Consider the following 14,668-nt stretch of genomic DNA (forward strand, 5'->3'; position numbering starts at 1 on the left):
CAAATATTTGTTACAAATTATTTTCAGTTATAGATGCAATTGGACAAATAAGTACTAATAATCATATGTCAAAATTGTACAAGAAATAGCACATAAACATTCAACCACTAGAAGTACAAGAAAAATTTTGTTTTCAAAAAGTTTAGGATTTTTATTAACACATCTGTAAGTGTAATTTTTGTGATGATATGACAATGTTTCTACTCAGTTGAGAGTTGATGAAGAAAGATGTAGAAACACTTTAAAATATCATCAACTTTGTTCTCAGCTGACACACACCAAATCTGGTTGCACTGTGCTTGATATTGGGCAATTTAGATTCAATCATGGTTTAGAACATGATGTATCTTACAGTGGTTTCAAAGTCTGATAGGGCTGAACAACAAGATATATCCTACAGTGGTTTAGAAGCCTGATAGGGCTGAACAACACGACGTATCTTACAGTGGTCTAATAGCCTGATAGGGCTGACAACACAATGTATGTAACAATGGTTTAGAAGTCTGATAGGGCTGAACAACATGATGTATCTTACTGTTGTCTAGAACCCTGATATAGGGCTGAACTATACTTATCTAACAATCTAAATTGACTTATAAACACTGAAGCAAATTTTATGTAGTTTCTTCCATAACAGATTTTAAGACTAAAAACTTGAAGGCTACAATGACATTGTAATAAGGAATATTTGATATATAATCAGACTGAGATAATTATAGCTGTGCATTGCTTCACTGTCAAAAACTGATCGCTTTTAATAAAGTTTGTAACGTTTGCAACTATCCAAATATTAATTACGGTAACTAGTAGATATCGACTTATTTGCACGATTCTGGGATTGGAGGGTTGGTAAATGCTCTGTGAATGAAATCTGAGATTACAGCTGGTAGGAATGTTGTAGGAAGTATAAAGAAGTGGGCGTCTAGACCAATGACGTATCGTGTACGAGGCCACCATGATGTTAATGCATGCTCCAAAGAATCGACCACTTTATCAAGTCTTGGTGATGCTATTTTGTCAATATCCTCCATTGTTCTTGCAACCACTGTGAAAGAAATAATATAGACAGTGAACTCTTTAGGTGCCCATCATAGAGCCTAGAACTAGTAAAAGGGTTGACCTATGCATAAGGGTGGCCCCATTGTTTTTCTGTTTCTCATTACCCAACCGACCTAAATTTTCTGCTCCAACATCAAAATTTTAAACAATTATTTTCACCCGCCCTTAATATTTTGTGGAACAGCACCCTCTCTGGCAAGAATAAGCAAGTATCTGGACTGTTGACATCATCTACAGTCATGGCAGCAACGTCGACACTTGTTCAAGACAAGTTATTCAAGTGGGGGGGGGGGGGGAGCTGAAAACATACCAATTGTGTAGAGAAGCTGGGAAAGGGCTTGTTACCAGAAATCCAATAAAAAGGAAGATAGAGAGGAGGAAAAGGAGGGGCAGAGAAACATGAAAGAAGGTGATTTTTTATTTTTTTAACTTTCTTTTTAAATCAACCGACCACCCATAGTTGCTATGAAAAAGTAATGAGAAACATATCAAAAACTATGGTCACCCTAAGGGAGCCCCTACATGACGTACCATACACACTACATGACGTACCATACACACTACATGACATACCATACACACTACATGACGTACCATACACACTACATGACATACCATACACACTACATGACGTACCATACACACTACATGACGTACCATACACACTACATGACGTACCATACACACTACATGACATACCATACACACTACATGACGTACCATACACACTACATGACATACCATACACACTACATGACGTACCATACACACTACATGACGTACCATACACACTACATGACGTACCATACACACTACATGACGTACCATACACACTACATGACGTACCATACACACTACATGACGTACCATACACACTACATGACTTACCATACACACTACATGACGTACCATACACACTACATGACGTACCATACACACTACATGACGTACCATACACACCACATGACGTACCATACACACCACATGACGTACCATACACACCACATGACGTACCATACACACTACATGACGTACCATACACACCACATGACGTACCATACACACCACATGACGTACCATACACACCACATGACGTACCATACACACCACATGACGTACCATACACACTACATGACGTACCATACACACTACATGACGTACCATACACACTACATGACGTACCATACACACTACATGACGTACCATACACACTACATGACGTACCATACACACTACATGACGTACCATACACACTACATGACGTACCATACACACTACATGACGTACCATACACACTACATGACGTACCATACACACTACATGACGTACCATACACACTACATGACGTACCATACACACTACATGACGTACCATACACACTACATGACGTACCATACACACTACATGACGTACCATACACACTACATGACGTACCATACACACTACATGACGTACCATACACACTACATGACGTACCATACACACTACATGACGTACCATACACACTACATGACGTACCATACACACTACATGACGTACCATACACACTACATGACGTACCATACACACTACATGACGTACCATACACACTACATGACGTACCATACACACTACATGACGTACCATACACACTACATGACGTACCATACACACTACATGACGTACCATACACAGTACATGACTTACCATACACACTACATGACGTACCATACACACTACATGACATACCATACACACCACATGACATACCATACACACCACATGACGTACCATACACACCACATGACGTACCATACACACCACATGACGTACCATACACACTACATGACGTACCATACACACTACATGACGTACCATACACACTACATGACGTACCATACACACTACATGACGTACCATACACACTACATGACGTACCATACACACTACATGACGTACCATACACACTACATGACGTACCATACACACTACATGACGTACCATACACACTACATGACGTACCATACACACTAGACATGGGTCAACGACTGGAAAGTATGTAAATGTGAATTAATAAATTATTAAATTAATATTCCATTTTTGAAAAGTAAAGTACAACTTACATTCTGTCACATACTCCTTTCCATAATCATCTTTGATATTCTTGGGTTGTTTATCGTATATTGCCCCAAGACGTCCAGTCAGGTAGTCCTCATCCAAGATATTTGTTCTGAAAAATCCAGGTTCAATGATTTGAACACGGATTCCAAATGGATGCAGCATTATCCTGGAAAACGGAGTAAAAAGAATGATAAGGAAAATCTAAAATTTTGAAAGTGGCGATATGGATGAGAGAATGGCATTTGTTTTTGAGTTTTAATCAAGAAACAACTTTACTATATATGTTTTTGTACTTGAAAAAGAAGTGTTAAATAACACATAGACCAAGTCCATGATTGTTACAAAATAAATTGCAACAAGTTTTTAAAATGAGAGTAAAAAGTTTGTTATGGTAAAATATAGGAAGTGATTTATAAACAAACTGAGTAAATACAAGTGATCAATTGTCAAGATCACAAGTAAACACACACATAATCAAACTGTTCATGCATGGTGACATTTCAGTACATTAGAAAGTGACCTATATGTATGTGTGGACTGGACATGGCAGAGTGTTTACAGGTTTAATCCAATACAAAGTATATCTAGAATAACAACAAATTTCAAAGAATTAGAATCAGACACTTCTTACTGATGGGACTATGAAATGAAGATGAAATTCAACACCTTCGTCCTACACCATTTTGATTATACTGTGAATATGTGGTGTAATACAAATCAAAAGTATTAGAAACACCTTCATAAAAGGGCTGGTTTAATGCTGTTTGAAGTTCCATGTGATACCAATACTGTGTGTATATGAACACTTATGTTGGGTCAGTCCTCACATTAGATGGAAACGCCAGCTGGCAACACTTGTTTACAAATCCATAACAGGTGATGTCCCTAGTTACCTCACTGAAATGTTCAGTTGTTCAAATCAGATTCATTCCCATAACATGAGACAGTATAATGGTAGCATAAAGTCAAAACTGAATATGGCAAACAGATGTTTGATTACAATGGTGCTGTTCTGTGGAACAGACTGTCCCCGTTTATGAGATCAGCTCCAAGTTGAACTACATTTACAAGATAACTTAAGAATTTACATGGTGTTTGCTAATGTTCTAAATAAATAAATAAATAAATAAATAAATAAATAAATAAAAAAGATGAAAATGGTGGCAGTATGCTAAGTCATCTTGTAATGTAGTTGTGTCCGTACCTCAAGCCATCAGAGTATGCCTCAACTCCAGCCTTAGAAATGGAATAGCATCCTCCAGGAATAACAGCTCTGCCCATAATACTGGCTATGTTGACAATTCTGCCTTTAGACTTCTTGATGAGGGGTAGGAATACATTGGTTACATCAATCATACCTAGTAAATTCACATCAATAACTTGTTGAAAGTCTTCTTTAGTTAGCCATTCATAGGGACAAGTCAAGCCTGGTATTCCAGCATTATTTACAAGACCCCATAAACCTGTACAATGAATTGGGGAAAAGAATGAAAAATGTTGAGTATACTGTGATTTTATTGACATACAGTCAGTCACACATCACCTAGTCTCCGGATGACAAAATCTGATGTGCATCAAATTCATTTCTCTTGTACCAACTTATCTATGAAACAAGAATGCCAGTGTGAGTACTCAGAGGTATTTGCACCAGTCATGAAAGTATGAGCACAGAGAACTCTGCAAGCACTCCTGCAAGTACCGTGAGTACATGTACGGCATACTTGCACTCACCCGTCATGGAGTTCTGGCATAGTATCATATTCCATAAAGCTCATCTGTCTTTGTTCAAATGAGATTATATTTTGACATTAACATTACAACGCACAAAACTAAATTTGATATAAGAGAGATGAAGGAAATGAAAGCATTGTATAGTGACTTTTGTATAGTTTATTTTACTCCTCACCTTTGCCTGATGGTAGGGAATCTTGCACTTTTTGGAAAGTTTTCTTGATACTGTCTGTATTAGTGACATCCATTTGTAAAGTAACAACTCTGCTGGAAGTGTCTTCATCTAATGCCTTGCAACCTTGTTGTGAGAAACAGGTAGCAAACACATGGAAACCAGTCTTATCTAACTGTTTAGTCAACATGTTACCAAAGCCACGGTCACAACCAGTGATTAGAACATACTTGTCAGGTATACCCCGGATTGTTGGTTTTCTAACTAACCATTGCAGTAACTGGTAGACAGTGATAAACACTATTAAATAAACTATGTAGTATAACATTGTGAACAACATTGTTATGTATACATTGAGTCTGTCCTAACTATGACACAGGTGCCCAGGTGCACTTTTGACATTTTGTGTCTATGGACTCAAGGCAGGTCAAAGGTCACTTCAGTTTGTTGCCCCAGTCATGATACCTTCAGTGCATTGCGACTAGCACCCTCATCAATTCATCGCAGGTGTTCTCTTTGTTTTTATAACTCCAACATACTGTAAACCTACATATTTTCACGACTACAAAATTTTGCGATTTTACAGTCTTCATGTAGTTCACAAAGATTAATTTTCACTAATAACCATACTGGTACATTGCATTATACAGAAATATATATTTTCGCTACTACTTATTTTCGTGTTTTTGTTTTGTAGCGAAATTAGCGAAAATAAATCTTACGCGAACATTTCCAGGTTTACAGTATATTTGTTCACCACTAAGCAAGTAATATAAGATTTTTCTATATTTATGATATTTAGATGTCATGCAAAGCTTGTTTGTTCTACAACTTTATTTTGTTGATGGTTAAATTGAAAACAAAACAAAACTAGGTTTTTCTTGTGAGTCACCACAAAGTAAAGGATAGGATTTTGGTGTCACAAGAAATTGTTGAGCATAAGAAAGCTGCGTATCAAACTGGCTTACACAACACACTGCAAAGCAACATGTCTTTGTGACTTTAAAAAAAACATGACTGTCTGACTTAAATGGCCTGCCAGGAAAATATGACAACAAGTTTGAAGTGAGTCTTTGTGGAGGGTGATGAAACCTTTGGATTTTGGAGTTAACATTGATGTCTATTTCTGTTTTCATTTCAGTACATGTGTTGGTAATCACCTCGGCAATACTTGTCCATTATGCAGCGCTCCAGCATGGGTCAAAGACTTACAACCCAACAGACAACTAACCAATGTTGTACACCTGTGTAAGAAGTTACGTAAAGTAGTGGAAGGCAAATATGTTCAGAAGTTGGAATCTCAAACTAACGGTGAGAATTTTAATACAGACTTCTTTTTTTTATTAAGTATTTATATTACAGTGTTTATATTTCTTCATAGCCTTCTCTCAAATCAGTGTATAGTAAAAGCAATTCAGTAAGTTTATAGTATTTACATAATATATATTTCTTTATAGCCTTCTCTCAAATAAAATATACAGTACAAATATATAGGATTCATTTGGCTTTATCTTCACTCCTTGTTAACCAAATTTATCATCAAGTATTATCCAATAGAAAAAATATCTATCATTATACTAGGCCGCTTCCTCTATTAAATCATGGAATTAAAATTTTAATCCATAAATGGGATAAAAACTGAAGAATAATATTTTAATACTAAGGTCATGGATTAAGTATCGAAGAGATTTTTTATTAGAAAAATCATCTCATTTAATTTGTTTATTTTGGGCAAGTGACGTACTGTTATATTTATCAACATTTCATCCATATGATGGGTGTTTAAAAGTACTATGTATTTTTTGTATCTCTATCAAAGGAGAAATTGATTCACAGGTAGAAGAGTGTGTACCTACAGTGCAGTCAGAATCACCATTGGTCATCAGTAACCTACTAGACAAAGAGAATGAAACTGAAAGACCAGACAAGAGACAGGGAAGAGGAGCTTCAAAAGGTGTGACATACAAAGAAGATAGTAGTGATGATGATGATGATGACGACGACGATGATGATGGCGATGACGACGACGATGGTGGTGGTGGTGGTGGTGGTGGTGGTGGTGGTGGTGGTGGTGGTGATGATGACGGTGACGATGATGATGATGATGATGATGATGATGATGAAAATGATGAGGACTTTGATCCATGCCCAGAGAAAAAGAAGACACTATCAAAGAGACAAAAAGTCAAAGAGAAATGTGTAATGGTTCTGAAATCAAATAAGAGAAATATTGAGACTAAATTTTCACCTAAAAACAGTATTCTGAGATATACAGTGAATCTCAGAGGAAGGAAGATGAAAGGAAGCCAACAGATGACAGACAAGAGAGGTAGAAGAATTGGCATTCGTAGAAATAACGCTGATTCTACATCCAGTGATGAAAATAAACAGAACAATGGTGATAATCCTGTGGATGTCTTTGACTTTGTTGCATCACCACATCGTCCAAAACAAACCAAGCGACAGAAACAGTCAAAATCAAAACCAATGCTGAAGAAGAAAATAGCAACATACAACAAACAGTGGAATCTGAGAAAGAAGTCAACTCGGACAACATCTCACTTGGAGGAAGATTCAGCCCCTGCAAGAATTGGCCAGAGTGTGTCAGTTAGTGATGCAGATGCAGGTGTATCCAGGCAACAAGATGATGGAGATAGTGTACATGAAAATGGAAGGGGAAGTCGAGTATCTAGAAGGAAAAAGTTGGAAGCATCGGAAAAAGGAAAAACAGAAAAACATTCGAGAGATATGGATAAAGAGGACAGTATGACTCGGAATAAAGATGGTGACATTGAAAGAAGGGTGACAAGAAAGAGACGAAGTGCTGACAAAGAAGAAAAAGAGGAACAAGTGAAAACAAGAAAAGTTAAAGTTACAGAAGATAGGGCTGTTAAAATGACCAGAAGCAAAAGTATACATGACACCAAAACACCAATAAAGAAATTAACATCATCAACAGGAAGAAAGTCTTTGTCTTCACCTAAAGTCCACTGTTCTCCCATTGTGAGTGGCCCTTCCACACCAAATGCCACCAGATCACCATCAGGACAACAGAACTCACCATATGGTAGTCTTAACAAGAGAAATCATAAAGGCGAGACACTGTTACATAAAGCAACTGTCAAGGTAATAGTTATTATTATCGAGATGTACAGCTCAATGTATCATGGTGTTCATTGTATGACAGATATTGTTATTAAAGATTTATGATTGTACAAAGTATGCATTACTAGTTTAATATTTTGTGTGTTTCTGAAATATGACAGTCTTCAATTATGCATACAAGTAATGAAATGTGCTGTTCAGTATAGTTATATAATTGGATTTTGTTATACTTAAGTTAGTGCAGCAATAGAGAAGTTTCACTCAAAACAATAATGTTAATCTTTCTCACACTGTGCTCAAGGCACTTACAGTAATTACCCCTTGTTTGGACCCATAATGGCACAACAGCCCTTTATATACTTCAATTCCCTGGGGAACATACAATTCAATGCAACATTAACGCATAGGATTAAAACATTCACATTGCGACCTCTATCCTACCAGGTCCCCAAGTATACAGCTCGGTTGACTGGGGCTCAATCATGGTTCAAATCTTGCCCAAGGACTTAGCCGTTCAGAAGCAGAAGTACCACATGTATTTGGGCAAAAGCACTTAGAGTACATTGCCACATTGCAATATTTTAAAATGAATGTTTTGTTGCTCTTACAGGGAAACATTGAAACCGTTAAAACGTTACTTGATGCTGGGGCTGACCCAAATACAAAGGATTATGCTGGATGGACTCCACTGGTAAATTTATGTTTTGGGGGCTACTCATAGTTTGGTTGACTGTTAGATGGATTGTTGGTTGTTGGGGTAGATAGATGGTTGGATGACTTGACTGTCTAGTTGTGGTAGATAGCTTGGGTAAAATTGGTTGAAAGGATATATAGCATGGGGTTGTATGACTTGGCTGTCTGGTTGTGGAAGATAGTTTGGGTAAAATTGATTGCTGGGATGAAAAGTGGTTGCTGGGATAGATAGTAGGATGGTTGTATGACTTGGTTGGTTGGTTGGTTGGTTGATAGAAGGTTGATAGTCGGTTGATGGTTTCTTGAAAGGATAAGAAGAAATAGGTGCTTGGTTAACTTTACAGTTGACTTGACTGTCTCTTTGATAATTTCTTTGGAAATTCAATGTTTATCAAATAGAATGATATAATGTTTATTTGTGTTTTTGTTATTTTCCCTTTCAAACAAATTGTAATTGTTGAATGGATGTGATAGCAGAAATGTTTATATTCTTTCTTTATTTTAGCAAGAGGCATGCAATTATGGATATGTTGAGATGGTAACATTGCTGTTAAACAACGGTGCCTTTATCAATACACCAGGTTTTGAGAACAACTCTGCACTTCATGATGCCGTCTCTAATTACAAGATAGACATTGTTAAGTTATTGGTCCAGAGAGGTGCTTCTCTCAATGTTAGGTGAGTACCAATAGTCTGTTAGAAATCTTTGCCTTTACAACTAATCGAAATAATAACTTTGAAATGAAGTTTGCTGGCAGTGACTGGATATGATAGATTGATAGTTTTATTTCTTTTTTGGAGAAAACAATAAAAAGTTCTCTGTAATTCTCATAGTATTCTTGACTAGAGGGACGTCACTTTTGTGTAACTCTTTATGTTCATACAGGGTCATGGCAAGTTAATAAAGCTCAACATATATATGGATAAAATGCCACCGCTACAAATTTCTTTGAAATAGTTCTACATTTGGTAACAGTTAACAAATTGATTCATTTCCAGAAACAATCATGGTTTGACTCCACAAGACTTGGCATGCAATGATGCTATGAAAGAAGCCTTGAACACTGAACCATTGGTACAACCAACACCACATGACAACTCCCCAAAGGTTAGTTTGTTTTACGTGAACACAGAACCACCACATAACAGCTCCCCAAAGGTTAGTTTTTTTTTAAAACACAGAAAGATTGGTACAACTATCACCACATAACAAATCCTCAAAGGGTTAGTCTTTTGTAATTTATTTGATGCACAATGTAGCATATTTTGTCAGAAAATTGATGGTATCAACAAAATTCACTCAAAATTTGTCAAAACTTTGACTAGCTTTTGCACTGTACAAAGATCATCATCTGGTCTACAATTGATCTGTCGTTCACTTCAACTTTGCAATAGTGTGTGATTATAACTCTATTTTGTTCTTGTTAGTTTGATCCAGAGATCAAACGACAGATCACAGACATCGTTGTGATTGGAACTGGTTTAAAGAGAGAGCAGAGAGTCAAACTAGAGCAATTTGCTAAATTACTAAATGGCCGAGTAGTTGAAGAGTTTGATGGGTCTGTTACTCATGTTGTAACTGTTTGTAATGATGATGGTCAGTGTCCAAGAACTATGAAGTTTTTACAAGGAGTACTCAATGGCAAATGGATCATCAGCTATGAATGTAAGTATAGACACCAAATTTCATGTCATGTCATATCATATATATCTCATCACATATCTTACTATATATTACACATCTCACCATATTATATCATCACATATCTTACTACCCCCCCCCATATCATATCTTACTATATCATATATCATATCACATATATAGATATATCGTATCACACACACACACACACACACACACACACACACACATCACATATCTTACTACCCCACCCCAATATCATATATCTTACTATGTCATATATCATACTACATATATACATCTGCATGATTGAAGGCCTTTTTAGGTACATACACTTTGCTCATAAGCCGGGTATACCTTATCAGTGAGACATGTCAAAAGTTACTCACACACACTCACATGGCATATATATGTGTTTCTTCCTCATCATAGGGGTAAAAACTTGTATAGAGAAGAAGAAACATGAAGAGGAGCAATATTTTGAAGTGACTGGTACAACCATACATCCATTTACCCTTGGGCCAAGAAAAGCAAGACTGAACTATGACCAGCAGGTACTAGTTACACTATACTGTGATGCAGTGTTATGTAGTGTGATGTTCTTCAGTTTAGTTTTTAATTCTTTTATCTCAATTTCTCTCAAATCTTCTGCAGTAAGTAAGTGCTAATGGTTTTTCAAAGTTTGACAGTAACAGTGACAGTCATTTCATGGCTTATTTAATGCACATGTATAAAGATAAGTGAGTACAAATTGCATCCTCTTGGTCTGGCATTAAGTTGTCTGTACATGTACGTTTGTTTATGGTGTTTGGTGTTTTTTTTTTATTTGTTCTGTTTCTCTAAAATGATATTTCATAGTAAATACTTCTTGGCTAAACTTTTTTATGTTTTGCAGTTCCCAGGCCTCTTCAACGGCTGCCACTTTTATTTCCATGGTAACTTCAGTGCATCAGCACCAACCAAAGCAGAGTTTGCAGATTTGGTGAAAGCGGGAGACGGTGTTGTACTGACGAGGGAACCTAAATCAGCTGACTGCAATCAACCAGGGAGTGTTGTACCATACCATTCTCAAGCCAATGTTCCACAGACAGAATGCACCCACTATATTGTGTATGACCAGTTCACTAAGAATCCACCTACAAAAATTCAAAGTCCAAAACTCTGCACTGTGTCATCCCTATGGCTGATGAGTTGTATATCACAGTTTGCATTACTTGAACAGCTGGAATAAAAACCTTCACAGAGACTTGTGGAACATCTGGAGTAAAAATCTCCACAGAAACTTGTTGAACATCTGGAGTAAAAACCTCCACAGAGACTGGATGATGGAGAACAGATTTTTTTTTCACCTAATAACATTTGATTTGTTTATATATGCTGGAAAATATGTAAACATCAATGGTATTAACACGATGGTAGATAGATAGATAGGATTATGTATGTGACGGAACATAGTATATAAGTATGTATTATCTATCTGTATCTGGTAAATACAATGTGCAAACATTGCAAACACCAAAATGGATTTATTTTTCCTATACACAGATATGTAACCCACTGTTGAGGTAGCTGGTAGCAACTTAATAATAATGAGCTTGTTGGAAAATTCTCAGTACCTGTTATAGTATTTTAGTTATTGCCAGATGGTCCAAATAGAACAAGGCAATCACCTTATTTTCATGTGTGCCTATAGTGAAACATACGCAGCTCGGGGAGCAGAAGTTAAGTCGGCGACCAAAAAATTGTATAGTTGTTATTTTTATGACATGCCTAGGTGATAGAATTCTATTGCAGGTACTAAGAATTGACATGAAATTCAAGGTTTGTAGATACTGATATTTAGTCATTATATCACTGCCTAGACAATAACAATTACAAACAGAATATGACAACCCACATGACTGGCAAGTGTTAAATACTCTGGGTATTTGCATGTTGCAGTGTTTTTTGCAGCCGTACTTTCATAAGCATAGCGAGTAAAAGTGCAGTAGAAAACACTGCAAGTATGAGTTCAAATATTGAATATGGCCCACACTGGAACTCATGTGGCATGGGGTTCTGTTATTATTACATATGGTTTATCTGAAGCAGCAAATTTCCATAAAAGTGATTCAACAAATGATCTTGACCTCATTTGCATATCGTTTGCATGCAGCTATGCAATAATGTTTTTGGTATTGCACTGCAGTGCAAATACCACTAGTAGGCACATGCACCGGTGAAAGTAATCTCTGGTACATATGTAATAATACCACTAGTATGCACACACACCAGTGCAAGTAATCTCTGGTACATATGTAATAATATATGTGATGAACTGTTGAACTGGGTGTTACTTTCCTTTCTTTAATGAGAGATACCCTTCCAAGACGTTGAAAGGTTCATCTACAGTATTTTTATTAAAAGCATGGCAATTGGAAACCAAACTATTACTTACAGCTAAACACTTTACTACTCTCTCAGATAAACCAAGCTTCTATAAATATCACAATTTAGATGCAGATGTTACCAAGTTTGAATTATAATTTTAAATGTTTGTTTTGAATGGAATATTGTGATGTTCAATTCTCAATATCTGTGATTAAAAATCACCAACCTTTAATCTAATTCTTTGGAATAGGATAGCGTTTATAAATATTGTGATAAAATATACAGTACATAGATAATATACAGATTTCATTCAAATCTTTGTATGAATAAATCTAGTATGTAAATCATTCAGTCTCAGTGGTGAAGTATGTGTGTTTATGTAGCCTGTCTGCATTGTGTGATCAGTGATTCCCCACTAACCACTTGTAATGTCATTATTTTTCATGAATTATGCTTGAGGAGGTATAATTATATTAATCCCCAATTTTTTCTTCATTCAGCCAGAAAATACTTGTGACATACAGGTTTTCTAGTGATTCTTAGTGACGCCCCGCCCCCAAACATGTGTTACATCTCAGATGTATTTCTTGCAACTTCCTGGACAATGACCCAATCCTAGAGTGTCTTTGTGCACTTAATGAATGTAAATACAGAAAAACGCGAACTCGTATATGATCCTCAGACTACTATAGATAGTGGTACTGGTCTGAGATATGATTTAAATGTAAATGTAGACATGTTCATGCATGTTTTTCTAAGCAGTTATAAGGGTCACTGTTGTTCAAGCACATAGGTGCAGGTGGGGAGGGGGTGGCAATTTTTGTGCTGGGTCTTTCGTAGTCCTGCTTGTATACTATACGAAGTAAGTCAGTGTTGAGCGAAGGGTGGGCACCATCTGCAAGCATGTAGGACTAGATCTTTGGAAGAGTCAATTTTTCCATGCAATGAACTTCTGAAATTGTAGCGTTAGGTGCGGGTTAAACACAAAAACTTAAAAAGTCACCAAAACAGACGAAAAAAACCACAAAACCGCAACAAGACGCTACAATTATTGCAGCTAATCTGTGCCGTGTCCCGTAGTTTAGTCTGTGCATGCCTTTGACTGACCTTTTCACGTCTCGCAGTCTAGTCTACATGTGCATGTGACAAGGGCACCGTGACGCGTATGACGTTTCACAATCGAATAGTAATCGCAATGCGAGGGGAGCTCATTTGCATGCATAATAATGCCTCCGTTGATACAAATCCCATGATTCATCTCACTTGCATAACTGGCGCTGTGGCTTAGTTGGTTAAAGCGCCTGTCTAGTAAACAGGAGATCCTGGGTTCAAATCCCAGCAGTGCCTCTTTTGTTCCTCCGACTATTTTTCCCACTTTCAGGATTTGCTGGCCTCCTTTTTTTAAAAATCCTATAGTATCGTAAAATACATCTTTTTTTTCCACTCAAAATACGTGCAAGATAAAAAAAACCCAACAACATGTAAACACCAAATTATACAGTAACAATTTATTTACATAATGACAAAAACTGAATAATGCAAAATAGGTTGTATATAATTTCCGTGCCTAAAAAGTTCACCATTTAACCAAAAGAATGTCGTCAACTTTCATTTGGGAAGGGGAGCCCACAATATAAAACGTTACTATGTTATGATGTGTGGGCATTTTACACTACAGCTTCAAATGTATGCATGTGTCAACAGGCAACCTGTTACAGTTGCTTGATTTGGAGCTATTAATATTTTTCAAAATTGTGCAAACCCCAGAACGATACCATTATATAGTTGCAGCTAAA

General features: G+C 36.7%; 2 protein-coding genes and 1 non-coding gene across 3 annotated transcripts; 2 read left to right on the forward strand and 1 right to left on the reverse strand.

The window, feature by feature from the left end:
* Nucleotides 1-324: 324 nt before the first annotated feature.
* LOC144434268 (retinol dehydrogenase 7-like) lies at nucleotides 325-5,390 on the reverse strand. The gene is made up of 4 exons (XM_078122722.1): nucleotides 5,066-5,390; nucleotides 4,364-4,622; nucleotides 3,158-3,325; nucleotides 325-1,035 (listed from the first exon to the last, which is right to left on the reverse strand). The coding sequence occupies exons 1-4, from the start codon at nucleotides 5,388-5,390 to the stop codon at nucleotides 819-821; spliced, it is 969 nt and encodes a 322-aa protein (XP_077978848.1). The 3' UTR covers nucleotides 325-818.
* A 42-nt stretch (nucleotides 5,391-5,432) lies between these two features.
* Nucleotides 5,433-11,733, forward strand: LOC144434269 (uncharacterized). Its single transcript, XM_078122723.1, has 10 exons — nucleotides 5,433-5,449; nucleotides 6,204-6,409; nucleotides 6,882-7,018; nucleotides 7,148-8,188; nucleotides 8,778-8,858; nucleotides 9,366-9,538; nucleotides 9,860-9,968; nucleotides 10,289-10,526; nucleotides 10,935-11,056; nucleotides 11,398-11,733. Exons 1-10 carry the CDS (start codon nucleotides 5,433-5,435, stop codon nucleotides 11,731-11,733), a joined length of 2,460 nt encoding a protein of 819 aa, XP_077978849.1.
* A 2,412-nt stretch (nucleotides 11,734-14,145) lies between these two features.
* On the forward strand, nucleotides 14,146-14,219 carry Trnat-agu (transfer RNA threonine (anticodon AGU)). The gene has a single exon. It is a non-coding gene; the product is annotated as a tRNA-Thr (tRNA).
* Nucleotides 14,220-14,668: the final 449 nt, after the last annotated feature.

The sequence above is a fragment of the Glandiceps talaboti genome, chromosome 4 (assembly GCF_964340395.1).
Source record: "Glandiceps talaboti chromosome 4, keGlaTala1.1, whole genome shotgun sequence".
Lineage (NCBI taxonomy): Eukaryota > Metazoa > Hemichordata > Enteropneusta > Spengelidae > Glandiceps > Glandiceps talaboti.